The 27,910-nt window shown below is 40.2% G+C and overlaps 2 protein-coding genes across 2 annotated transcripts; both read right to left on the minus strand.

Moving 5' to 3' along the window:
• Positions 1 to 22,071: 22,071 nt before the first annotated feature.
• On the minus strand, positions 22,072 to 23,024 carry LOC141627046 (transcription factor MYB59-like). The gene is made up of 2 exons (XM_074440550.1): positions 22,799 to 23,024; positions 22,072 to 22,701 (listed from the first exon to the last, which is right to left on the minus strand). The coding sequence occupies exons 1-2, from the start codon at positions 22,911 to 22,913 to the stop codon at positions 22,547 to 22,549; spliced, it is 270 nt and encodes an 89-aa protein (XP_074296651.1). The 5' UTR covers positions 22,914 to 23,024; the 3' UTR covers positions 22,072 to 22,546.
• A 1,955-nt stretch (positions 23,025 to 24,979) lies between these two features.
• On the minus strand, positions 24,980 to 27,381 carry LOC141628272 (uncharacterized). Its single transcript, XM_074441436.1, has 4 exons — positions 27,361 to 27,381; positions 26,218 to 26,979; positions 25,901 to 26,112; positions 24,980 to 25,280 (listed from the first exon to the last, which is right to left on the minus strand). Exons 1-4 carry the CDS (start codon positions 27,379 to 27,381, stop codon positions 24,980 to 24,982), a joined length of 1,296 nt encoding a protein of 431 aa, XP_074297537.1.
• Between the last annotated feature and the right edge of the window lie 529 nt (positions 27,382 to 27,910).

Here is a 27,910-nt window from a genome sequence, read left to right on the forward strand (position 1 = left end):
TATTTTTGACCATTCCCCTTGTGTGGTCCAAGATGCTAATAATTTTATGAAAGGAAGGAGGAGCTTTAAGTACTATAATATGTGGAGTCAGGTCCCATATTTTCTTGAGTGTGTACAGTCCCATTGGAGTTCTTATTGGGCTGGCACCAAAATGTTCAGAGTTGTTATGAAGCTCAAATCTTTAAAGAGACCTCTTAAGGACCTTAATCAGAAACTGTTTGCTGATATTGAGAATAGTGCTGCTCATACTTGGAAGAATTTAGATGCTATACAGGATAGGCTAAAGAGGGATCCTACTGATGGTTCCTTGATTAATATGGAAAAGGAGGCTGCTGCTCTGTCCAGGGACCTGCAGTCTGTCTGTCATAGTTTCTACATTCAGAAGACTAAAGCTACTTGGGTAAACCGGGTGACAATAACACTAGATACTTTCATAGTTTGATGAAGGGGAGAAGTACTAAGAATAAAGTTTTTCTTATTGAAGATCATCATGGTGTTACACATACTGATAGTGTTAAGATTCAGAATGCTTTCCTTGCCTATTATGAAGACCTTCTGGGGACTGCAGCTGCCACTACTCCTGTTAATAATGCTGTGGTTCAGATTGGCCCTGTCTTTTCCCCTGCTCATTGTGACATGCTGCTGGCTTCTGTTACAAAGGCTGAATCCAAGAATGCTATTTTCTCTATTCCTAACCACAAGGCCCCTGGGCCTGATGGTTTCTCTAGTGCATTCTTTAAGGACTCATGGAATGTTGTTGGTGAGGATGTTTGCCAGGCTATTTTGGATTTCTTTCAGACTGGTAAAATGCTGCAGCAGATTAATCATACATTTATCAGCTTGATTCCTAAGGTGGACATTCCACAAAATGTTACTCAATTCAGGCCTATCTCCTGTTGCAATATCTTATACAAGGCAATTTCTAAGATTTTGTGCACTAGGGTTTCTGCTGTCCTTCCTGATCTAATTAATAAGGCTCAAGGTGGATTTATTAAGGGGAGAAGCATTGTTGACAATATCTTAATTTGTGAAGACCTGGTTAGGCTTTATAACAGGAAGTCTATATCTCCTAGGTGCCTGATGAAACTTGATCTCAAAAAAGCCTATGACTCAGTTCAGTGGTATTTTCTAGAGCAGATGCTTCAAGCTTTAAATTTTCCTGGCAAAATTATTGAGTTAATCATGACTTGTGTCAGGACTGCATCTTACTCTTTGGTCTTAAATGGTGAAAACTTTGGTTACTTTAAGGGGGCTAAAGGGTTAAGGCAGGGAGACCCTATCTCTCCCCTGCTCTTTACCATATCTATGGAGTATTTGAGTCGAATCCTTAATCATGTCAATTTTATTTTGCCATTTAAATATCACCCTTTGTGTGCTCAGATGCAGCTTACTCACCATATGTTTGCTGATGATCTCCTATTGTTTAGCAAAGGTGATATTCCTTCTATCATGGTCTTGCTCAGGTCTTTTGCCACCTTCTCTGCTGCTACTGGTCTTCAAATGAACAACCTGAAGTCCAATATTTATTTTAATGGTGTTCATTCTTCCATCAAGTCTGATATCTTGCAAGTGTCTGGTTTCAGTGAAGGGGTTTTGCCTTTTAAATATTTGGGAGTTCCCATTTCTGCTGGCAAATTGAGTATAAAACATTGCTATGGGTTTATTGCGAAAATCACTGAGAGAATTAGAGGTTTTGCTACTAGAAAACTTTCTTATGCTGGCAGGCTTACTCTAGTTAACTCAGTTTTGACATCCTTATATTCTTATTGGGCTACCATATTTGTCATTCCTAAAGGAGTATTCAAAAGAATTGATGCATTGTGTAGAAATTATTTGTGGGATGGTTCCACTGAGTATCTTAGGTCCCCTCTTGTGAGTTGGGCAAAAGTTTGTGTGCCAAAACAGGAAGGTGGTTTGGGTATTAGGGATAGCTATGCTTGGAATCTTGCTGCAATCTGCAAGCTGTCCAATTGGGTTTACAATCATCCTGATAGTCTATGGGTTAAGTGGGTACACCATGTTTATATGAAAGGTGTGCCTTGGTCCAGTTATATGCCTAAAACTGATGTCTCCTGGAGTTGGAAAGTTGTGTGCAGGGTACGAGATAAATTTGCTGGTGCCTTCATCAGTGCTGGTCAGTGGATGCATAATCCTGCAGGATATACTATTACAGGTGGTTACTGCTGGATTAGGCATTCTCAGCCTGTGGTGAGTTGGGATAAGGCTGTCTGGAATTCCTGGTGCATCTTTAAGCATTCTTTCATTAACTGGCTGATTGCTAGAGAAGTCTGAATGCTTAGAGATAAACTGCTGCAGATTGGAGTTGTTGCTGATTCTGTCAGTTGCATTTGTGGTGCTGATACTAAATCACACAGGCATTTGTTTGTTCAGTGTCAGTATACTCAGAAATTGGTTAAGCTGTTGAGTTGCAAATTGAAGATAAAGTTGCCTGCTGTCTATCTGATTACTTGGATTCAGTCCAAGCCTTGGGCAAAAGTGAAGAAGAATGTTGTTATTGCGTGGATTCAAGCCTTATATTATGATATTTGGCATCAAAGGAACAAAGCTAGGCTTGAAGGTGTGTTGGATCAACCTTAAGTAGTACTGAAAAAGATTAGTAGCATGCTCCTAATGCAATCTATGTTTTGGCTTAAGTGTATTAAGAAGAGTAGTGACGAAACTTAGGTTAAGTCAATTCATTATTGAGTGACTAACTTATAGTTTCCTTGAAATTGTACCTTATATGGTAGTGTGTAAATTGTTTGTCTTGTGCTTTAATGAAATTTCTAACCTTTCACCAAAAAAAATAATATGACCCCCACGGACGTCTCTGACCTTGAAAATGTCAACACTACCTTGGTGATGCAAGTTTCCTCACTAAACAAGGAACGCGATGATATTTTAAAGGACAAAGATGCTCTCGAGAATGAAGTGTATGACGTTGTGGATGAGATAGTAGACTAGAGAGAAACAGTGTCTGGAACTGTTGTATCCAACAAAGACTTAGATGAGTCAAATGAGAAAGTTAAGTGTTTGGTCAATGAAAACGTGCGTCTAAAAGCTGATGTAGTCAATCTCAACAAAGAAATAGGAGTCCTTCACGAAAGGCTTACCTTCCTTCAAAAGGGTATGCCCGAATGTAGCACTTCTAGATCAAATCTTCACCAAAGATCCGAAGAATTCGTTGATCTAAACAAACGTCTTGATGAAATGACATCTAAGTATGAGGAGTCTAAAGTGAAAATTGGATACCTTGTGTCTAAACTCAATGCTCACACTCATGACTTCATAATTGAAAAAAGGTTGTCTATAGAAAGTGTGAAAAATGATGAACTCAAAAGGGAAAAAGAAAAGAACTTGCATCTTCTCACCAAAGTTAATGATTTGACTAAAGAACTTGTGAATGCTAAAAATACCACTGAGAAATGGGAAGGAAGTCAAATCGTGTTAAACTTCCTCACTAGTCAAACTGAAAGATGTAACAAAGTTGCCGGTTTGGGCTTCAAATGGAACAGTCAGACATACTGTTACATCCAGAAGCCTAAGACCGATTTTAGAAGAAGGAAATACGTTGTTCTTCCCGAATACATTATTTGCAACTATTGTGGTAAGAATGGTCATGTCTTTAATGCTTGTAGAAAAAGATTTAATGACATTAACAAGAACATCAAAGTTGTAAAGCAAATATGGATTAGGAAAGACACCGTAAGATATGTTGATCACAAAAGGGGACCCAAGTTTGTTTCGGTTCCTAAACTCAAAGTCTAATCTTGTGTAGGGCTTGGTGAGAGGCGGCTGCAATTGGTACTTGGATAGTGGATGCTCACGTCACATGACGGCTGATAGAAGCCAATTCTTCTCACTTAAAGCATATAATGGTAGCACAGTAAGGTTTGGTGACAACAAAAAGGGTGAAGTAATTGCCATTGGAAAGGTTGGTAAGTCACCATTACTTTGTATCGACAACGTACGGCTTGTCAAAGGTTTGAAGAATAATCTCCTTAACATTTCTCAACTTTGTGATAAGGGTAATATTGTAGAATTTAGTGCTAATTTGTGTCGAATAATTGATGCCACCACTTATGAATTAATTCTCGAAGGAAGACATGTCAAAGGCGTGTATTTAACCAACTTGAACACCTTATCCGGTCATACCATGTCTTTCATGAGTGTAATGAATAATGATCCTTGGTTGTGACATAAAAGATTTGGTCATGTTAGCACTAAAACTCTTAACACCCTTAAAAGACTCGACTTAGTTGAAGGTTTTCCCAATATGAAATTTGATTTTGATAGAGTGTGTGATGAATGTGCTAGAGGCAAACATGTTAAAAGCTCATTTAAATCCAAAAGAATTGTGAGCACGCTTCAACCTTTACAACTTCTACATATCGACTTGTGTGGACCTATGAGAACTAGAAGTAGAGGTGGTAGTCGTTATGTGTATGTCATTGTTGATTATTACTCTAGCTTCATTTGGGCACTCTTTTTAACCTCTAATAATGAGGCATTTGATGAGTTTCTAATTTGGTTAAGAAAGATTCAAAATAAACTTAATTTAAAACTTGTTTCCATAAGAACCGATCATGGAACCGAATTCGAAAACTCATCATTTGGTGCTTATTGTGATGACAATGGTGTAGACCATAATTTCTCGGCCCCTAGAACCCCACAACAAAATAGTGTGGTTGAAAGAATGAATAGGACCCTTGAAAGTATAGCTAGAACCATGTTCTTATGTAGTAAGTTGCCTAAGAACTTTTGGGCCGAAGCGGTAAACACCGCTTGCTATACTCATAATCGTGTCATGATAAGGAGTATAATAAATAAAAATCCCTATGAATTACTACGTGGAAGAAAGGCCAACATTTCATATTTTAGATGCTTTGGAAGCAAATGCTTTGTTCACAACAATGGTAAAGACAACTTGGGTAAGTTTGATCCACGTAGTGATGAAGGGGTGTTTATTGGCTAATCCGACCATAGCAAGGCCTATAAAGTCTACAATAAACAAACCATGTTAATTGAAGAAAGTGTCCATGTCATTTTTGATGAATCTAGTATGCTTGGACAAGTACAAAGTGTGGAAGAAGACGATGATGATGATGAGTTCGAGATTGCTCTTGTTCGAAAGGACTTTGTGTTTGAGGAAGTGGAAGCAATGAATAATGACGCTGATCAGCAACAACCTCAGGGACTGTCACCTTCAAAGGAAAGCAACATTTCAGGGCGAACACGTGGTATACCTGCCACTGTTTCTTCTCAGGATGCAACAGACCCAACGACTGTTGCCTCCACCTCCAGAAATGAAACAACTCACAACAGTGCTGATGATGACCACTCTAAACAGAAGGAAACAATCACTGAGACTGACACTGCTGAGGGGGAACAAGAAATCATTGTTCCAAGGAAATGGAAACATCAAAGCTCTCATCCACTCTCAAACCTCACAAGCGATCTTAACTCTGGAATTCGAACAAGATCATCTCTCAACAATCTTGCTCATCTTGATGAGTATTGTGCCCACAATGCCTTCCTTTCTCAAGTGGAACCAGCAAATGTAACAGTCATGCCGATCGATAATTTGGTTATTAGCCATGCAAGAAGAACTCAATAAATTCAAAAGGAATGAGGTATGGCACTTAGTCCCTAGACCATCTAATCGTACCATCATTGGTACTAGATGGGTCTTTCGCAATAAGCTTGACGACTCGGGAGAAATCGTAAAGAACAAGGCTAGACTAGTGGTGCAAGGTTACAACCAACAAGAGGGTATTGACTACGATGAAACCTATGCACCGGTAGCTAGACTTGAAACCATACGATTACTTATAGCTTTTGCGGCTCACAAAGGCATTAAACTCTTCCAAATGGATGTCAAAACCGCTTTCTTAAATGGATATTTGGAAGAGGATGTATTTGTGGAGCAACCTTCGGGCTTTAAGTACAATGATTTGCCTAACCATGTTTTCAAATTAGACAAAGTTCTTTATGGTTTAAAACAAGCACCTAGGTGTTGGTATGATAGATTGTCTAAATTTCTTATTGAAAATGGTTTTAAAAGAGGCTCCGTCGACAAGACATTGTTCTTAAAGTCACAGTCTACTGAACTGTTGGTTGTCCAAGTATATGTTGATGACATTATATTTGGTGCAACAAATGAACTCCTTTATGTGTACTTTTCAGAACTAATGAAATCGGAGTTTGAAATGAGCATGATGGGTGAGCTAGGATTTTTCCTTGGGCTCCAAATCAAGCAATCAAAGGATGGAATCATGATCCATCAACAAAAGTACATTAAGGAAATGCTTAAGAAATTTGGGATGACAAATGGTAGGTCTCATGATACACTTATGGTAGCCGGGTCCAAATTGGACAAAGATTAATTCGGTAAGAATGTTAGTGAAAAGGTGTATAGAGGTATGATAGGCTCACTTCTTTACTTGACCGCAAGTCGTCCCGCCATTCTCTTTAGTGTTTTTTTATGTGCTAGGTTCCAAGCAAATCCGAAAGAATGCCACTTTAAAGCTGTCAAACGAATTCTTCGGTATTTGATTGGAACACAAGATCTCTACTTGTGGTACCCCTTACATTGTCCATTTGATCTCATAGGTTTTTCGGATGCGGACAATGCGGGTTGCACGGTAGATCGAAAGAGCACCTCCGGAATTGCAGCATTCTTGGGTCCTTGCTTGATTTCATGGGGCTCAAAGAAACAAAATACTGTAGCTCTTTCAACGGCCGAAAGTGAGTATGTTAGTGCCGCACATTGTTGTTCTCAACTTCTTTGGGTAAGACAACAACTCCTTGATTTTGGTATTATTTTTGACTCCGTTCCCATAATGTGTGATAATACGAGTGCAATAAATATATCCAAAAATCCGATTCAACATTCTAAAACCAAACATATTGATATCCGTCACCAATTCATTCGTGATCATGTGGAGAAAGGACATGTTAGACTTATTTTTTGTAAAACCGAAAATCAAATTGCCGACATTTTTACTAAGCCACTTGCTAGAGAATATTTTGAGAAATTTAGACTAGAAATTGGGTTAATTAATTGCTTGTGATTTCTAACATGAGTCTTACTAATTTCCCCAAATGATTAACTAAAATGGACATATGTTTTTGCTTGTTCTAAGTGCACTCATACCATTTTTTGACCGAAAATTGATACCATACTCGTGAGTCGATAATCACTCAACCTCATATCTAAATTTACGTTTACATTACACTACCTTGCTTTTAATTTTGAGTGATCAACCTCATTTATTGGTCCGACCAACTACGACTTACCTCATTTATGATTGGGCCATTATACCACCATAATCCTTTCGTCCAAAATCCCATAACCCACAAAAACCGTTCCCCTTCCACTCTTCCTCTCCCTAACCTACCTTATAACCTCCTTTTACCCACTATGGTTAAAACATCATTCAACACCTCAATCCCCATCAAAGCCCCAAAAATGACGAACCCATCCGCATCAACTGACCCACCACCTACCTCCAAAACCACTCAACCTCAAAAAGAATCCTATGCCTTTCCTCGAAATCAAAATCCAACAACAACCCTTGTCACTGAACCCGTAATGTAATACCCGTCCTTTTAGGGACCCGTTGACCAGCGTTGACCGACCTTTGGGGGCAGAAAATAGCCCTTGGTGATGCGTGCCGGAGGTACCTGTTGCCTTGATTACCTTTAGAAGTGAGTGGTACTCGATAGAGTAGAGGCTACTCGATCGAGTAGATTGGGTACTCGGTCGAGTAGGTCGAGTAGGGGCTACTCGATCGAGTAAATGGGTTACTCGATCGAGTAACGTCTTTTCAGCGAGGGTTTATAATCGTGTTTTGTTAAAACCGCAAATTATTTCCGCCTCCTTCCTTCAGATCTATAGGTCGCCTCCTTCCCTTCCCTTCACCAAATACCTTCTATGGGAGCCTTTGAGGATGTTAGTGCCTTGGGGATGCGTTGCTTGAGTCGGGTAGTGGTCTTAACGTCGTTGTGAGATGCGTAGATACGTCGTCGTCATCGTCATCGTCATCGTCTTTGTCTTTGTTGTTCCTTGTAGGGTTGTATTGGTAGTAATAGGCTTGTGTACTGTTTGTATAGGGATTGCTTGCTTGGTTGATGTCGTATGGTTGATCGAGGAATCGCTGCTTTTGGTTAAAGGTAGATTCGCCTACTCAGTCTCTGTTGGTTATTAGCGTGTTGGTTGTGGTTGTTGATTGTTGTTGTCGTTGCTGTGGTTGTAGTTGTTGTTGTTGTTGTTGTGGTAATCGTTGTGGTGATACAGCTGCTAGTGACTGATTGTTTGTGGTTCTCGAGGTGCTCCTCGGCTGAGTGGAGTCACTTGCGGAAGTGGCTTCACGCCCTAGTTTCGCCCTCCGTGGAACCCGCCACGGGAGGGGATGTGCACATTAATGGGACAAGGTTATCGCTCAGTATGATAAGCGGGGATTTGGTGGCTACGGCTGCGGTCGCCCACTGGCAAGGCTGGTCCAGTGGACAGTCGGTGACGAAGATTGATTGGAGTGGGTGTGATTGTGTGTGTGTTTGGTTGTGTTTGTTTTAAGTGACAGTTGATTATTGTGTCTCACCTCAGTATTGACCTTGTGTGGTTTTCTTGTTTGTCTTGTGTGTCTGTCGTGATCCCTTATGGTGAGCAGTCCGTCTTAGCAGTTGTTGTCTTGGATGCTAGCTGGAATCCGGGTTGGGATGAGTCCTCGCGATAATGTCAGAAGTAGTTCTCTAGCTTTCGAGTTATAACTTTGTTTAATAGTTTAGATGTAACACTTGTAACATAACTGTAATTGTTCTTTTATCTACTTTTGATGATTACTTACCTCGGGCAACCGGGATGGTGATGCCCTTATATGCTAGGGAAGGTCTTCTTAAGGCTCCTTGGTATATGGGGGTGTCACAAAGTGGTATCAGAGCGACGATTTTGGAACCTGTAACAAATGAATCTAATGAACATAGTGAGTCTAATAAAATGAACCTGGTGTATGTATAATGGGAGCCCCAGCTGATGCTAGATTTTGGGTGAGTAGGCGCCCTCATTTCAAAATCCTGGCCCCATTGTGCTTAAGCCAGACACTGGGTATGGGAAAGTGGAGTCGGCAGGTATTTGTTCAATGTGTAGGGTGGTTATGCTAGTAGTGATTGCGGTTGAGTCTCTGTTGATGTTAACGTAGGCATAATAGTTACGTTAGAATCGTGTATGGTGAAGTTTTAATAGAGTTAGTGTGTGTGTGTATGTGATGATAATGAGGAACGTGAAAGGTTTTATACGATAGAAGTATGTGAAAAGAGCATGAATGTGTGCTGTGATAAGGAATGTGGTAATGTCTGTGTTGTTTCGGGTTGTTAGTAGTGATAGTTCTATACGGGTTTATAAGTCTTACAGTAATGATAATAATGATAGTTAAAAAATTGTCGAATTATTATGAGAATTATCAAAATAGTAGTGGGTACATGTAATGTATGAATGGTTGAAAGTTTCCGCATGTAACGTACTTTATTTGGGTAGATTAATTCGTTTGTGTTGAAGCATGAATATGTTGCTAATGTACTTGGATGACATATGGAAATTTATCGTTAGATATGTGTTTCGAGTAATGTGAATATAAGTTTGTTAGCGATGTGGTAAAAAACGTTTAGACACAATATAATGAATTAATTGCATACGTGAATGACTCAGTAGTGGGTAAACCATGTTGTGTGAGTTTCGCTATAGCATAACGTGTTATGAATCTTAGTTGATGAAACTGTACAATAATATTTAAGTAGTAATAGAATAATGTGAATGAGTATGATAACTAGTGGCGACTTCCGAACTTAGTTTGGGAATCGGCACGTGATATTGTTTTGCAGGAACCTTCTAGTTAATCTCGAAATCCTAACCGTGTACCCAACCTTACTTGACCGAGTGTGAGTGCCTACTAGATCGAGTAGACCTCACTCGATCTAGTTAGGAAGCTATGACTTCGAGGAAGTAGGAATTTCTTACGAATACTCGATCAAATAGCGCCTACTCGATCTAGTAGAGGGCACTCGATCGAGTACCCGAGACACTCGATCGAGTAAGCTACAGTATCGGAATTTTCACGGGTTCATAAACCCCTTTTCTTCCTCATTCTTCTTATTTCTTTCTCACATCTCGCAAACCCTAACCTGCATATCCCCCTCAAATTCTTATATCCTTGTGCATGTGGTGATTTATTTGGTGATTTTCTTTGTTTTTACTTGTCCTTTTACTTCCTATTTGATTAAGGTATGAATCTCTTCCCTATTTTAATGCTTTTCATTAATTAGGAACAATTAGAATGGTAGAAAAATCTAAAATTTCGATTTATATGGAAGAAAATTTGCTTGTGATTGTTGTAGTATAATCTAGATGTTTCCTTTTTATGATTATTGTTGCTTATGATACGAAACTCAAGTAGAAATTGCATATATTTGGGGCCGAATTTTTTAGGGTTTGAGAAATTAAATTGATTTTTGGTTGTCTTTTACATGTTGAAGGATGAAAATTGAGTAATGTATGTTGTATATGTCATGTTGGGAGTTGATTTTTGCGATTTTCACCTCAAAATTTGTCTTAAAACTCCGTCTTAAAAGTGCCTTAACCTGAAATTCGTCTCATATAATTGGATATTTGAGTACTACAAGAATGTAATTTGAAGATTTGAGTCCTAAAAGTTGTAATAGCTGAGTTAATTTATGCTAATCATGCCAAATTTTCACAGCTGTAAAGACCGTCTGAACCTTGAAAATTGGAATTTTTACTTGGCAATTGGGAATTGTTGGTGATAGTATGTACTTAGATGAATCTTTCATGATTTAATATGTGTACTTTGCATGTTATGGTGAATATGTGTTGGTATATTTACGTGGTATGTTGAAACAGATGCCGAGACTAAACTTAGGGACCAGACAAAGCAAGAGGGGTAGGGCTTCTCAGCCCGAAGTTGGGGAGGGTAGTGGACCAGTAATCCCAGCGGTACCTGAGTACCCATCAGTGGTGTTCATAGACTTTAACCAACGAGGGAGGTTTGTTGCTTTACAGTCTCGCAAGATGAGGCCGACCCGTTGTGCTGACACGACTATCTTAGAGGACCTGGGTATTGAGACGGATGTCCGTCACATATTTGAGACTTTGGGGTTTACGAGGTTATACCGTTTACGGAAACATTCATATGCTTTCCGACTCTTGAGTTCATGAGCTCGTTTAAATACGAGCGGTTGAGCAGATCGTATGCGATTTCGTCTTATGAACACCAGTTTTATGCTAACCATGGACCTGTTTGCTTCCCACCTTGGTTTGGCTAAGCCTCCCAAGGATGCTCTCCGTGACATACCGTCTGAGTGCGGGGTTTGCCGCCTTATGCCCTGCATTACCGGGAAATCTTCTCCCACCGCTAGTAACATGTCGCACATCGTTGATCAACGATGTGAAACATGTTACCTTGAGGATCTTTCTTCGTGATGTGTCGTGTCTCCTTTACGAGAGGTCTGATATGAGTAATTTAAACTCCCACGAGTTGTTGCTTCTGATGGCTTATCTTAACCCTGAGCGGACGGAGAGATTGGTCTTTAATGCTCCCGCTATTAGTTCGCTACGTGAACTCCACTCGCTACATCCATTTCACCCGCCTTATGCCAGTCTGGCTTTGATGGCCTCCTCTAGTACTAGGATCTTGAGTTATGGTGTTATTGCTACCCGGTTAACTGAAAAGCTAACTTCTTTTGAGGCTTCCTCCGAGTACGTTCCCTTAGCCACCCCGGTGCCTACCATGGATAGAGATTATTTCGTCGACCTGAAATGGTTGAGAATCTTGGTGGATGGTAGCCTAGCATAGAGGGTGTGGGGCATGAGCTGGATGAGGATACCGGCTCCTGAGCACCTCCCACCGACTGAGCCCCTAGCTGCGACTGTGGTAGCTGCCGACTCTGATGAGGAGGAGGATGAGGATGCACCTCCGGCGACACAGACGTATTTCATTGACCAGACGATCCTGCAGGTTATGCCCGAGCCGAGGAAGGGGGAGAATGTGAGAGCTGCGGAGGACAGACCTAGGATAGGGAGGGGACCACGCCGCGTGAGAGAGAGGATGGCTGAGACCCACCCACAGCCGACAGCACCACCACAGCGCCCATTTCCTTGTTACCCTTACCTTGATACCCCGGCGACGCGTGACAGCTACCTGGCAGAGAGAGTGTCCTCTACCTTGACCCTCCGAAACATGCACGAGATTGCATATGCTCAGGGTATTGGGACCTCGGGACCGCATCCAGTTTGGTGGAGGGGAGTTGGGGACTACAGCGGGGTTTTCCACTCTTACGAGATGGACGCGTCCACATGGAGAGCACCTCAGTCTTACCCTTACGGCGGTTTGACCCCATGGTACGTGAGTCCAGAGGTTGGAGCAGGGGATGATGCGGGACTTCGGACTTCAGGAGCTGGCACCTCAGGTGGTGGTGGAGATGAGGATTATGTCATGGATGAGCAGCAGCAGCAGCAGGAGTGATACTCCTTTCTTTCTCTTTTGATTATGGATGTTGGCTGTGTTGGATATTAGTTGTTCCATTTCGTACCTTTTTATGTTCGGTTTGTATTGGTGGTCATCAGGCCGTATTTGCTTTCCTAGACTTGTTTGCAGGATTTATGGTCGGGTCATCATCCGGCTCGCGGTTATGCGATTGTGTATATATATACTTTGTGTGACGTTAGAGAAGTTTTCGAGTAGCATTTGACCTGTGGCCACTCGACCGAGTGCCCCTCACTCGATCGAGTAGCTGCAGGTATGGTAGCTAAAAGAGTAATCTGATTTTGGGCTACTCGATCGAGTATCTTAGCTACTCGATCGAGTAAGGCCAGCTCGACCGAGTGCCTAACCCACTCGATCGAGTAGCACTGTTACATGAACTTTTTCGAAAATAAAATTGTTTGAATATTTCTATTTTTTCATGTTTGGGTACTTCTAATGGTTATTGAAGGTTAGTAACATGTTTGGGTCGACTTATTAGTTATGCTTGGGTCCATGCTCAACTTATAAATGATGTTTTGTGTGGGAATAGATGTGACATAAAGGTTTCTTTTATTGCTTTCACTAGCAAGCCTAACTTATTTATTATCGAAAAGACTTGTTACTTATTCCGCATAATTTCTATAACTACATTTTGTACAATTGTATGGTGCATGTCTTTTATGATTCTTGATAATTATTCTCGTAAGGTAGCAGATGTATATATATAGGACTATGTTCGTCGTGATTAGTGAGTAATGTCGACAAGGTGCTTTAAGTATACGAAAATTGTTTGATGGTGAACTTCGGGGACGAAGTTCCTTTTAGAGGGGAAGAGTAATGTCGCAAAATAAAAAGACCGATATTATAATAATTTTGTTGCATGTTTGTAATGTTTTCTATTATCCCGGTTATATTACTAGCATGAATTTGTATCTGTTTTGATCGTTTGATGAGTAATCTGTATGTTTAAGTAAAAGTTGAGTAATTTACAACGACAACATAGTCATAAAAGAGATAAGTATGTCGAGAACGGTAATAAAATGTTCGAATCACGTAGCGTAATAGGATTGTTGTGTGATATGTTTGATGTTGGTAGTTGCGTGCAAGTGAAAGTATAATCTCGTAGTTGCGTGGCTAAATGCTTGGAGTAATAGTATAGTCGTTGGTCGTGTTGGTACATGTTATGAGTTGGTAATTCAAGTTGTGGGTTGTAGGAGTTGGTGTATGTGGTGTGTCGTGCATGATGATGGTGACGTAGTGGGGTAATGCTTCTAGAGAATAGTGACCTATGTCGGGAGAACAGTGGTGTCGACCTTGGTTCCTTGTCTTATGAGTGGGGGAGGATGAGTTGAACTTCGGGGACGAAGTTCTTTTTAAGGGGGGAAGACTGTAATACCCGTCCTTTTAGGGACCCGTTGACCAACGTTGACCGACCTTTGGGGGCAGAAAATAGCCCTTGGTGATGCGTGCCGGAGTTACCTGTTGCTATGATTACCTTTAGAAACGAGTGGTACTCGATAGAGTAGAGGCTACTCGATCGAGTAGCTTGGGTACTCGGTCGAGTAGGGGCTACTCGATCGAGTAAATGGGTTACTCGATCGAGTAACGTCTTTTCAGCGAGGGTTTATAATCGTGTTTTGTTAAAACCGCAAATCATTTCCGCCTCCTTCCCTCAGATCTATAGGTCGCCTCATTCCCTTCCCTTCACTAAATACCTTCCATGAGAGCCTTTGAGGATGTTAGTGCCTTGGGGATGCGTTGCTTGAGTCGGGTAGCGGTCTTAACGCCGTTGTGAGATGCGTACGTACGTCATCGTCATCGTCTTTGTCTTTGTTGTTCCTTGTAGGGTTGTATTGGTAGTAATAGGCTTGTGTACTGTTTGTATAGGGATTGCTTGCTTGGTTGATGTCGTATGGTTGATCGAGGAATCGCTGCTTTTGGTTAAAGGTAGGTTCGCCTACTCAGTCTCTGTTGGTTATTAGCGTGTTGGTTGTGGTTGTTGATTGATGTTGTCGTTGCTGTGGTTATTGTTGTTGTTGTTGTGGTAGGCGTTGTGGTGATACAGCTGCTTGTGACTGATTGATTGTGGTTCTCGAGGTGCGTCCTCGGCTGAGTGGAGTCACTTGCAGCAGTGGTTTCACGCCCTAGTTTCACCCTCTGTGGAACCCGCCATGGGAGGGGATGTGCACATTAATGGGACAGGGTTATCGCTCAGTATGATGAGCGGGGATTTGGTGGGTACGGCTGCGGTCGCCCACTGGCAGGGCTGGTCCAGTGGACAGTCGGTGACGCAGATTTATTGGAGTGGGTGTGATTGTGTATGTGTTTGGTTGTGTTTGTTTTATGTGACAGTTGATTTTTGTGTCTCAACTCAGTACTGACCTTGTGTGGTTGTCTTGTTTATCTTGTGTGTCTGTCGTAATCCCTTATGGTGAGCAGTTCGTCTTAGCAGGTGTTGTCTTGGATGCTAGCTGGAGTCCGGGTTGGGATGAGTCCTCGCGATAATATCAGAAGTAGTTCTCTAGCTTTGACGAGTTATACCTTTGTTTAATAGTTTAGATGTAACACTTGTAACATAACTGTAATTGTTCTTTTATCGACTTTTGATGATTACTTACCTCGGGCAACCGGGATGGTGATGCCCTTATATGCTAGGGAAGGTCTTCTTAAGGCTCCATGGTATATGGGGGTGTCACACGTAAACCCTCACCCAACTCCTATTACCTTAATCCCTCCAAATAAGGTCCCATCTGACGACGTTCCGATCTCCACCATGAATGGGAGTCGAACCCGAAGCGGTCGCAAAAAAGGTACTGCAGTCTCAAGCTCCTCCACAGAAACAGTCACCGTGGTTGATGATGAAAACGAGGAAATCTCTCCGTCTAATGATAGTGTGAATCCTTATGAATCTGCCGACCCCATTCCGGCTCCGGGAAAGAAAAACAACAAGAGAAAAGGGAAAGCTTCTTCATCGTCCTTACCCCCTATTACTGAAAGTGTTGAGCAAAGTGAAATTGAAACCGGATCTACTATTTCAAATCTGACCACTATTCCTCTAAATGAAGCATCTCTTGAACCTCCTTCCAAAAAATCATAACCCTTAAAGAAACAATTGGTGTATCTTTTACCCTCATATTTCGTGTCCCTCATCTCCAAATGGGATATGGCGCGTGTTTGGCAACAACTCGAAGACTTGGATCTCCCCACCTCGATCTACAAAAAATGTGAAAGATTGATGTATCCTAAAGCAATTCACTCTCCCCGGGTCTATAATTAGTCCTGGTATGAGTCTCCTGCATTTCACGATGTGCAAGACATGATTGCTGCTCAAGGGTGGGAAAATCTATTGGAAATTCGTGAACCAGTGTTTGTCAGTGAAGTGGTTCAATTCTTCGCAACTGTCCGGGTGGATAAGACGGGTGATTTTCTTACTGCAAAGGTTAATGGTAAGCCGCTAAAACTTTATCAATCGGATTTTGCCACTGCCCTTCAAATCCCAACCGGTGGGTATGACGACCTCCCCAAAGAAACATGGGTTGCCCTACCTTATGCCTCACCATTAGCGGTTGCAAAAGTCATCTATCCCAAAGCTGTGACGTGTGGTCCTGTCAGTAATACCTCTATAACCCCTCCTCTCCGATTAACTTTCAACATGCTTTGTTGTTCTCTTTACCCCTCGGGTGACCGGTCAAAATTGTCCATAGCCCAACAATACCTCATTTATCACATTGCCACTCACAAAAAGATTAACCTTATTGGGCTCATGTTCAAGCGTTTTGCCCTCATCTCGGCCAAACTTCGAAGACCCTCTACTAGTGTGCTTCATCTCCCCTATGGAATGTGGTTGACAGTCGTGCTGAAGGCACATGGGGTGCATATTAGCTCTAGTGTGGGGTCCCTGGACATGTGTGATATGATGAGTGATGGTCAAATGGGAAAAATGTTAATCAAAGTGGAGAATGATGAGTTATTTTCTGTGAAAATCAAGTCGGATCCGGAGGGTGGATGGAACGGGTAGCATAAGGGAAATACTTCAAGCTATTGCGGATTTGAGTGCCTGGGTGAAGCAAGATGTGGGCCAAAAGGATGCGGCTCTCTCGGCTCTTGCCTCCACCGTGGTATGATTCGTGGTGAAGTGGATATCATCTCCACTGTGGTTTCCACCAATGATCATGGAGATGATGGAGCTGCTGACCCGTTGGATGAGGATCCCTTGGGTGATTAATTGGATGGTGACCAAGCTTCCTCCCCTTGAAACCCCTAACCCGTATATCTTTTGCCTGTTTTACCCTGGCCCTTTTGCCTATTTCACCGCCGGTTTTTCACTCTAAATTTATTTGTTGGTGGTGTATTTTAAACTCTATTTAGCTTTGGTGAACTTTGGTTGGACTTTGTTTGAACCAAATGTTTGTGTTGACTTTGTTATCTTGTCACGTTTATGTGTGTCTTTTCGTGTTTTCTTATGCGTGTTTGCTCTTGAATGCCTTTGACATCCCTGCCCGTTTTGATGATGTCAAGAGGGGGAAAAGGTAAACTCATGTTCTTAATTTCTTTGCAATTTGGTTAACTCATAACTAGGCCTAACCTTCACAATTTATACTCTTGTTTTGGGGCAATGTAAACTTGTCTTGGTAAGTTTGACATAGGCTCTTGCTCCATAAGGTAATATAGTCCCTTCTCCTATATGACTTTTCTTGATTGACCTTGAAATTGGATTCTCTCTTAAGCTTAACATTCGTTTTTTTTTTGGCTTGTCATCATCAAAGGGGGAATTTGTTGGGTTCCTTTGATTGATGATAACATGCCCAATTAATGTGTGTTCTCTTAGTTTACCTTTTCAGGTTTTTTGATCAAATTAGGCTTGGATTAAGATGTGTTGAATTGTTGATCACCCAAAGTTTTGAGTCATTTGTGTCATCTAATGTACAAGTTAGGGAGTAGAGTATTTAAAAGCAATAATAACAGTCAAGACTACTGTTACCCTTACAAGTAACAATAGTCTGGGCTGTCACCATGATCCGTAACACTTGAAACTCAATTTCACTTTTCGAAAATCCTTTTTTGTTTTTCTAAAGTGAGTTGGACTTAAAAGATAACCTTCAAATTTCTTCCTAAGGATTTGCGTTTTTAGAAAGAAGGTTTAGCTAATTGTCAATTCAAATTGTTTCCTCTTTGTGCCAATTTGTCTCCTTGGTTTTTTGTAAAACAAGGATTGCTTTTTGCCATTTTAGTGAAAGCTTGTTATTTTGTGACTTGTTTTTCACTCTTTATTTTCTGAAAAACCAAAGGCTTCTTTTGGATAATTACAAACCTTCTTTTCTTCTTTTGCCTTTTGAAAGAGTACCTTCTTTTGTGCAAGTTTGGGGAAGAGTTGGTCTTCATCACATGTGAAGACCTTTGAATTTAAAAACCCTAAATCACCTACCTTGCTTGCCCTCTCTATAAAAGGAGTGCCTCATCTCATCTTTTCCACAAGACTTTTCCTGAGAATTTAATTAAGTTTGTAAAGTTGTTTTTCAAAGTTTAAAACCATGTCATTATTTTGCAAAGCTTTCAAAAGTCTTCAAGTGTTATAATCATAACCATTGTTGCTTTAAGTACTAAACTCTCTCACTTATGAACTGTTTGATCTTGTAAAGTTGTCGATAACAATTCTTATTAAGAATCAGTCCGTGGGAACTTGATCCTTAAAACGTTCTAAGTTAGTGTGTAGAGTTTAGGACGGAGTAGTCCTTTGACTCTTTCGCAACCGGAGTAGGTTGCGAGTTACCTTGTTCTAGGACGGAGTAGTTCCCGAACTTCTGTCACAACCGGAGTAGGTTGTTGGTCTTTTTATTGTACGGGTTTTTTAGTAGTCGGAGTAGATCACTAAAATTAAGCAATAAAATGTAGATTGGACGTAGGCACTTGAGTTTTTGCCGAACCAATTCAAAAATCTCTTGTTTGATCTTCATTTGTTCTTTATTCCGCTGCTTTTATATTGTTTAGTCTTATTATTTGCTTAACTCTTGAGTAACAGTTCCACATACTGTCACATTTGATCGTAGAATCCGTACTCCATACGCCGAGACGAATAGCAACAAAAGTAACCATTTTTATCTTGGACTTTAGCAAACTTATCTTTTAATACTCGTTTAATCCTTCAATATTAATTGATGTATTCACTTATCTCCCATATTATCAAACAACTTACTTTAATTCAATAAAGTTTAAGTTGAAATTTTTAAATAGTACCTAAATCACTCCTCCCCCTTTTAGGTACTTGAATCCATAAACTCTTCAATTGGTATCATAGCCTCGTGCTCTCGATCGAGGCTAATCGCCTTAGAGTTTGATTCTTTGGTAATATGATTCCGAGAAACACTCCAAGATCCCGGTCTTTACCGGTGCGAATTTTGGATGGTGGAAACTCAAAATGGAACATTACATCAAAAGTATAGACTATCAATGTTGGACCATCATCCAAAATGGACCTCTTGTTATTGAGGAAACCGATATATTAAACGGTTTCACCAAAACCAAAGAGGAAAAAGATTACAATGAAAATGACTTCAAACTTGCCGAAAAGAACTCCAAAGCAATGTCGATTCTTCAACGTTGTGTTGGTGAGGGGGAAGTTAGTCGAATCTCTGGATGTCCTACGGCAAAATCTATTTGGGATTCTCTTGTACTTGCTTATGAGGGGACATCATTCGAAAAAACTAAAGAGTCTAGGAAGGAATTTCGAGTCCGAGGACATCATTCGAAAAATCCTTCGTAGTCTAACCTCTAAGTGGCAACCCAAAGTCACCGCCATAGAGGAAGCTAAATATTTGTCAACCCTATCTCTTCATGAACTAATGGGATCACTAATGGCTCACGAGTTTAATCTCGACAAGCATTCTAGTGAGTCCTCAACGGGAAAGAGTCTCGCCTTCAAATCTTCTCCAAGTGATGAAGAAGATGAGGAAGAAGACGAGTTTGCTATGTTCTCAAGGAATCTAGCCGGGTTAGTCAATGGTAAAGGAAACAAAAGGTTCAATAATCATTACTCGAAAAAACGCTTTCCTAAGAGACGATCTAATTCCACCGTGGGATGCTTTAAGTGTGGTGATAAAACTCACCAAATTAAAGAATGTCCCAAGTGGGATGAAATCAAATCTAAGGAAAAACGAGATAAAGTTAAAAAGGACTACAAACATAGAGTCATGAGTGCTATTTGGGGAATGTCCGACTCCGAGGAAGATGAGGAACTCATCGAGGAGGAACTAGAGGCTAAAATGTGTCTTACAAGTCATCGTAAGGACAAAGTCTCAAAAACTTCAAAAATCGAACACCTTAGATGCCTCATGGCTAATCCCGATGACTCCGAATCAGATTCCGACAATGAGGTAAATCATCTAAAGGTCAAGGCTAGAACTTACTCAAAAGAGAAAGTATGTAAGCTTCTTGACCAACTTTTTGATAAGTGTCGGTTTCAAAATGATGAACTTGAGGTCATGCAAATTGAGATTGAGGAAATTGCTCAAGAAAACTTTAACCTTAAAAATGAACTAAAAGCAACTGACAGCGTCAGTGTCACCTCTGAGGCTTATGATGAAGTAAAGAGAGTCAACAAATTGAACAAACAATTGACTAAAGAATTAGAGCGTCTTAAGATGACCCCCACGGACGTCTATGACCTTGAAAATGTCAACACTACCTAGGTGATGCAAGTTTCCTCACTAACCAAGAAACGTGATGATCTTTTAAAGGACAAAGATGCTCTCGAGAATGAAGTGTATGACCTTGTGGTTGAGATAGTAGACTTGAGAGAAACAGTGTCTGGAACTGTTGCATCCAACAAAGACTTAGACGAGTCAAATGAGAACGTTAAGTGTTTGGTCAATGAAAACGAGTGTCTAAAAGGTGATGTAGTCAATCTCAAGAAAGAAATAGGAGTCCTTCACGAAAGGCTTACCTTCCTTCAAAAGGGTATGCGCGAATCTAGCACTTATAGATCTAATCTTCACCAAAGATCCGAAGAATTCGTTGATCTAAACAAACGTCTTGATGAAATGATATCTAAGTATGAGGAGTCTAAAGAGAAAATTGGATACCTTGTGTCTAAACTCAATGCTCACACTCATGACTTCATAATTGAAAAAAGGTTGTCTATAGAAAGTGTGAAAAATGATGAACTCAAAAGGGAAAAAGAAAAGAACTTGCATCTTCTCACCAAAGTCAATGATTTGACTAAAGAACTTGTGAATGCTAAAAATGTCACTGAGAAATGGGAAGGAAGTCAACCCGTGTTAAACTTCCTCACAAGTCAAACTGAAAGATGTAACAAAGTTGCCGGTTTGGGCTTCAAATGGAACAGTCAGACAGACTGTTACATCCAGAAGCCTAAGACCGATTTTAGAAGAAGGAAATACGTTGGTCTTCCCGAATACATTATTTGCAACTATTGTGGTAAGAATGGTCATGTCTTCAATGCTTGTAGAAAAAGATTTAATGACATTAACAAGAACATCAAAGTTGTAAAGCAAATATGGATTAGGAAAGACACCGTAAGATATGTTGATCACAAAAGGGGACCCAAGTTTGTTTGGGTTCCTAAACTCAAAGTCTAATCTTGTGTAGGGCTTGGTGAGAGGCGGCCGCAATTGGTACTTGGATAGTGGGATGCTCACGTCACATGACGGCTGATAGAAGCCAATTCCTCTCACTTAAAGCGTATAATGGTGGCACGGTAAGGTTTGGTGACAACAAAAAGGGTGAAGTAATTGGCATTGGAAAGGTTGGTAAGTCACCATTACTTTGTGTTGACAACGTGCGGCTTGTCAAAGGTTTGTAGCACAATCTCCTTAGCATTTCTCAACTTTGTGATAAGGGTAATATTGTAAAATTTAGTGCTAATTTGTGAAGAATAATTGTTCTACTAGGTAATCTTCTAGCAATCCGTGACCATCTGCATTTAGTCATAAATAAGCCATAAGTTTGTGTCCTAAATTATTTTGGGTCAGTTAGTATGAAATTATGAATATCATATGGAAGCATTTGTTTTATTAAACAAAGATCTAAGAAGATTAATTTCTTACAGGGCCGGCCCTGTGGGTGTGCAACCTGTGCAGTTGCACAAGACCCCCAAAATTTTGGGGCCCAAAGTCTAAGGTAAAGCCCAGTCCAATAAAAAATAAAATTAAACTTTAATGCTAATCTCAAGAGCTAATTGACGGTTTACTGTAAGCATTGATGCACTTGCCATTAAATTGTAAAAATCTTTCCATATTCCCAACACTTAATTAAAGGCATGATTAATGGTCAATAATACTTTCCAAAAAATTAAATATACTTCCTTTTTTCTAAAAAATAAAGGGTTATGCTAATTACAACCCAATGGATTGTATTTAAGAAACTAAAAAAGGAAATAAACACTTAATATATGCATTAATTGCCTTAATTAATGTGTAATTTATTCTCTAATTTCTAAATTAATACCAAATTTGAAAGGGTATTAAATGTTTAAATATAACCCATTGGGTTGTATATAGCATTTCCCATAAATAAATCAGGCTCATTATAACACAATGTGAGTACTTGTCTCATTATGTTAATGCTTTTGTTTTAACTTAAAATCTTACTGTACTTATACTTGATATTTCAACTCATGGTAGTTATTACAAAAAACGGTTTTATTATGTAATAAAATATCTCATTTTATTAGCATTGAAAAAACAATTTCTTTTATAAAAATGGGCCGTCTCATGATGAAAACCGTCAGTGTGTTCAACTCTGACAGAGTATTTATTTCAAAGTAAATCTTGTAACAATGATATTAAAACTCTTTATATGATAAGTTTACTGAACACATACGACATAACACATAGCTTGATGGCCTGATACAAGCCCGAGCACGTCTCGTTTTGCCCCGGATCTGCTGATCCCCGATATTTTCAGGGGCCCATTTCAAAAGTTCGCACAGGGCCTCTGAAATCTCTGGGACGGCCCTGATCTCTTACAATGATGAGGGTTAAGATGATGTATTTTCATTTAGCATGCTTGTGTTCATATCTGTTTCCCCACTGTGAATGAAGTTCAAGGACAAGTTTCTCTTCATGAAGAGTCATCTTGCCTCGCTTTAGTCCTGGATGCAAATAATTAACCCATCGCAGCCGGCAACTTTTACCTGTTCTTTTCAAACCTACAAGAAAACTGCGGTTAAAAACAGATGCTCTTGGCAAATGTTTGCCATGCTCCAAACAAGCATACCTATCATGTGTCTCCCGCCACCTTCAAACCTGAAACTTTAGCTATGAAATCCCATCGTCGGTCCCCAAATAATCCCACAAAGCAGACTAGCTGAACATCTTCTTGTTCTGTCCATGGACCCTTTCGGAATTCCTCTTGAAGCATGCTGTGCTGTTTTTATCTTTTCAGTATTAACTTCTGTAGGATGGATGCTTGTGGTTATGGTTTCCTGGATGGAAGGAGAGTCACTTCATATGGCTAATTTATATAAACCAATTTGAGAATTTTCTAACCTATGAGATAATCCTGATATTGTTAGAATAATGTTAAAGTTGATCGTCACCGTACATGTGTTCCCTACCCTTTCTTGTCTTATGATGGCTACCTTATCAAATGATGTAAGCCACTTTAATACAAGGAAAATGTAGTTTAATACTCCCTCTCATCCACTCTTTTCTTCTCATTTAAAGTGGGCACAGAGATTAAGAGTTGGAAGTATAATACTCGTTCCTATTCAAGATAAACCTCGCTATTTCCATTTATGTCTATTCACAATAACTTCTCTATTTTCTTTTTTTGGTAAGTGTTTGTGTGCTCCAAATTTAATTATATGGTGGGTTAGTGTATTTGTGTGGTTCAAATTTATTTATATGGTGGAGTAGTGTGTTTTCTTAATTTTTGTGTCAAAATGAAATGGGAGGTTTATTGTAAATAGGAGGGAGTATTAATAAAGATAGGAGTGAGGTTTGGTTATTGGAGAGAGCTAGGAATAATTAGAATTAAATATTAATAAAAAATATAGTGGAATTTGATTAGTGGAGAGAGATAGGAGTATAATATTAATAAAAATTTTCTCAAAAAGGAAAGGGGAAGAAAATTCAAATAATCCGTTTTAGAAAATAGGGAAGAAAAGACTGGATGGGAGAGACTATAAAGGATTGACATGTTGCTCCAATTATGCGTACATCTTTTTCTCTAAACACATTAGCCACAGTGGTTTTTTTCATGCTTGAAATCTGAATGGCAGGTTAAGCTTTTGTATAATTTAATCCGTTACATTAAGTTTTTTGGATTAATTAACAATAATAATCCATACTTTTGGCTGTCTTCTCATGATACTCCGAACTTTATTTTAACCAATAATAAACCTTACTATTGTTCCCTTTTTCTCGTATTGCACTTAGATAATTTTTAACCCGCTAAACCCGGTTAAAATATTAATGTAGGTCCAAATTTTTAGTTAAGAAGCATTAATTCCTCCATTAACAACATCACCTTACATTATAGTATACCTTAAGGATATAACAACCATATCTGGCCACCTTACGTCAACCACCATATCCCACAGCCACCATCACTATCTCGACCCAGACCCACCATACAGCACACCTCCAAAAACCATCTACCTCCACTTCACAAACCACCATAAATCACCTCCGTCCAAAATACTACCTCCGCATCTCTTTATCTCCGACTTCGGACACCAACTTGCATAAAAAGGGCCACGACAACCACCCATCGCCACTTATCCACCGCCTTAAAACCCAACAACGGAGCTCATCAGCAGCAACCCTCGAGCACCATTCATCAAACAAACACCACCAGCCGCGCCCACCACCAAAGCTGCCCACGCGCCCACCACAGAACCATCGTCAACCTTACCCCCCGGTTCATTCGTCAACTTTTTGGGGTAAATTTTTGAAAACCCCAAAATCCCCATTTCAATTTAGGGGAAATTTAGTTTAGATTCTGGGTGGTTGTGTTATTACGACCATCGGAGAGTAGATGCATAGGAGTCGTGCATTGAGCATAAGTGGTCGTGGGATGGCTGTAGTGGTGGTGGTTATATGGTGAGGGAGAAGTGTTTGGTTAATTATTTGAGTGAGCTTATGAAGGGATAATTAAGGGTCAACTAAGGGGGTTTTGACTGGCTAAATAAGTATCCGGTTGCCATAGTCTACTATGAGAAGGAAAGGTAATAGTATGGTTTATTGTTGGTTAAAAGGAAGTTCGAAATATTATAAGAAGACGGTCAGTAGTATGGATTATTGTTGTTAATTAATCCAAGTTTTTTCTATTTTCTTTATTCTATTTCTCCTATAGGAAATGGTGGATGATTGGATGCTTATTATTGGCAGTAATCTATGTGGTTATATTTTTTTTTGGACAATTGTAAACTGGTGTATTAAAGGAAATATAGTGTCATTACAGATACAACCAAACATAGTAGTTTAGCCAGTAGCAAGGCTAACCGACCAATTACGATGTAGATGAAGTAGAAGGCGAATTTCACGTAATGAATTTCGCGCATCTATTGGGACTGGCCTTTGAGAAGCCAGAACTGAAAATAATTTTCGGGAGGTCACCCAAAAGGTGATCGATGAGAACGGATCCAATTGTGGTCGCAACATAAGCTGGAGTAAAGCTTGTGAATAGGCATCAAAAAGAGATGTTGCACGAACATAATAGCGGTCAACCAAACCCGAGAGAGATGTTGAGAAAGTAGCTGTGTAGCCGCTTTGGAAAGAGTTCCTGCAAATGTAAAGATGGTAAGAAAGAGAAAACGCCGGGATTGAGCAATGACTACCAGCCATTAAAGGGTTCGCTCTGGGATGATGACCATCCCAGCGTAAAGAAGGGAGGCGTAAATGTGAACCGTGCAAGGCGTCTGCCAACTGAAGAAACCGTGCGGGATAAACAACACTATTCTCAAAAACAATGGAGTTACGAGTGAGCCAGATGGACCGCAGGATGCAGAAAAAATAAAGTAAGGAATTAAATTCCGTTGATGAAATCCGATGAAGGTAGGATATATAATCAGCTAGCCATCGGATTAAAGAAACATTTGGGTTGGCAAGAGAGTGTATACCAAGTATAGAAGACCGCCAGACATGTTGAATAACATCACAAGAGCGGAATAAATGCTCAGGAGTTTCAGTGTCGGATCGACATAAAGGACATATTGTATCAAGACGAAGTTCCCTATGGGCAAGAATATAATCGTCTTAGTCGGGAGGATGTGATGTGCAAGCCGCCATATTAAAAGAGGAAATTTGCTTGAAAAAGGGAACAACCATACCAATTTCCAAGGAAAAGACCTGAGCAGCGGTGCCGGTGTCGAAAGTAGAGATAAAAGATACGTATATACAGACTGGATATTGTAACTTCCATCTTTAGTGTATTTCCAATAAAGAAAGTCATCAAATTCCAGAGCAGGTTGTTCCATAGCCAAGATATCCATAGCAGTATATTGTTCGAAAAGTCGAAAGATAAGTTGCGGTTTCCAGGAGCCATTATCGTGGACCAACTCAGAGATAGTTGGAACGGTGGTAGAATGATCCCGGCGCAATTTCGGTGGTTCACCCTGTACCCATGGACTAGAGAGAAAATTAATTAAAGTACCGTTGCCAACTTTCCAAGCCATAGCATCGGTGCATGATGCAGCAACACGAAAAATACCTTTCTATACATAAGAAGGCTGTGTAACTTTGGACTTTAGTTCAGGAACAGGAAGATCTTTCTGATACTTAGGCGTAAGATACTTTGCAAGCAGCCCAACCGACTTATGTTGAAGGCGCCAAAAATTCTTCATAAGATATGCTTGACTTAGAATGGTCACCGATTTAATACCAAGCCCGCCATTGTCTCTTGGAACGTGTAAATGTTGTTGAGATAGCCAATGAATAGAACGGCGTGATGATGTATTTTTACTCCACCAGAAAGCCGCAATTAAGGAATCAAGTTTTCGAGTAATGGAAAAAGGTAGAGGGACAGCAGCCAGAATATGAACCAGCGAACCAAGCAGAATAGAGTTAATGATGACAAATTTGCTAGCCTGGGACCGATGAAGAGATGACCAAGATGAAATACGGGTAGTGATCTTGTCAATAAGGCCATTAAAAACAGTCGTCTTTTGTTTAGGGAGATCAACCGGGACACTCAAATAAGTACCAAAGGAAGAGGATGCTTTCATGCGTAGAATAGAAGTCATATGGGATTTGAAATCATCAGGCGAATTAGGGATAAACTTGATAAAAGATTTTTCAAGATTAATCATCTGACCAGAAGCATCCTCAAAGCTATGAAAAATATCTCGAAGAGCCTCAAAGGAAGCAGGAGTTGCCTTGCAGCAAATAAAAGCGCCATCTGCATAAAAAAGATGCGAGAGGGGAGGAGCATACCGAGAGAGTTTGAGCCCATGGATTTGCTGTTGGGACTCAGCTTTTCGTACCTAACGAGATAGAATCTCCATACACATAATAAACAGATAAGGAGACAGAGGATCTCCTTGGCGTAGTCCACAAGTCGGATGAAAAGAAGACGAAGGTTCACCATTAATCATGATACTATAAGTAACCGAGGAAATGCATTCCCATATGAGATTACGCCAAGTGGTAGGAAAACCAAAACGTTCCAAAATCGACATGAGGAACTGCCATAAGACACGGTCAAAGGATTTATGCATATCTAGTTTGAGCACTGAGTAACAATTCGTGCCTTTCTTAATCTTGTTGAGATAATGCATTATCTCATGAGCAATAAGGCAGCCGTCAGACATGAGATGATTAGGAACGAAAGGTTGTTGGGATTCAGAACTAATAGAAGGAATTACCAATTTAAGCCGATTAGCCATACATTTGGAAGCCAAGCGGTAGATGACATTGCAGAGGCTAATAGGGCGATATTGCAAGACCAATTATGGTTTATCAGTCTTAGGTATAAGAACTATAATAGTGTTATTCCACTCCTTTAGCATGATGCCGGAATTTAGAAAACGTAGAATAGCCGAGGTAACAAGGTGCCCAATTTGAGGCCAAAAGGTATGGAAAAATTTAGGAGTAATACCATCTGGGCCAGGGGATTTCGATTCATCCATACCACGAAGTGCACTCAAAATGTCATGTTCCGAGAATGGTGCTTGTAATAAGGAGCATTCAACAGGTCCAAGCATGGGTAAGTCTAGACCAGATAGTAATGGGTGGACGAAATCCACAGGAGAAGCCAAGACATTTGTAGTGTGACGACATAGTAAGCTCTTGAAGTACTTGACAATTTCAGATGTAATAGAATCAGGGGTTTCTAGCCACACGCCATCGGCAGATCGAAGAGCAAGTATACGGTGCTTTCTCGCTCTTTGTTTCACTCTGCTAAAAAGAAAGCGT

This window comes from Silene latifolia, chromosome Y, assembly GCF_048544455.1.
Source record: "Silene latifolia isolate original U9 population chromosome Y, ASM4854445v1, whole genome shotgun sequence".
Taxonomy (NCBI): Eukaryota; Viridiplantae; Streptophyta; class Magnoliopsida; order Caryophyllales; family Caryophyllaceae; genus Silene; species Silene latifolia.

What these genes read in the sequence shown, in the direction of transcription:
- LOC141627046 (XM_074440550.1), bottom strand. Translation starts at nt 22,913, where the DNA reads ATGCTTCAAGAGGAATTCCGAAAGGGTCCATGGACAGAACAAGAAGAT. An exon ending in TTTCATAGCTAAAGTTTCAG is followed by an intron (nt 22,702 to 22,798) that starts GTTTGAAGGTGG and finishes GTTTTCTTGTAG; the next exon opens with GTTTGAAAAGAACAGGTAAA.
- LOC141628272 (XM_074441436.1), bottom strand. Translation starts at nt 27,381, where the DNA reads ATGGCTAATCGGCTTAAATTG. An exon ending in TGGCTAATCGGCTTAAATTG is followed by an intron (nt 26,980 to 27,360) that starts GTAATTCCTTCT and finishes CTATCTCGTTAG; the next exon opens with GTACGAAAAGCTGAGTCCCA. An exon ending in GATGGAAGTTACAATATCCA is followed by an intron (nt 25,281 to 25,900) that starts GTCTGTATATAC and finishes TTACATTTGCAG; the next exon opens with GAACTCTTTCCAAAGCGGCT.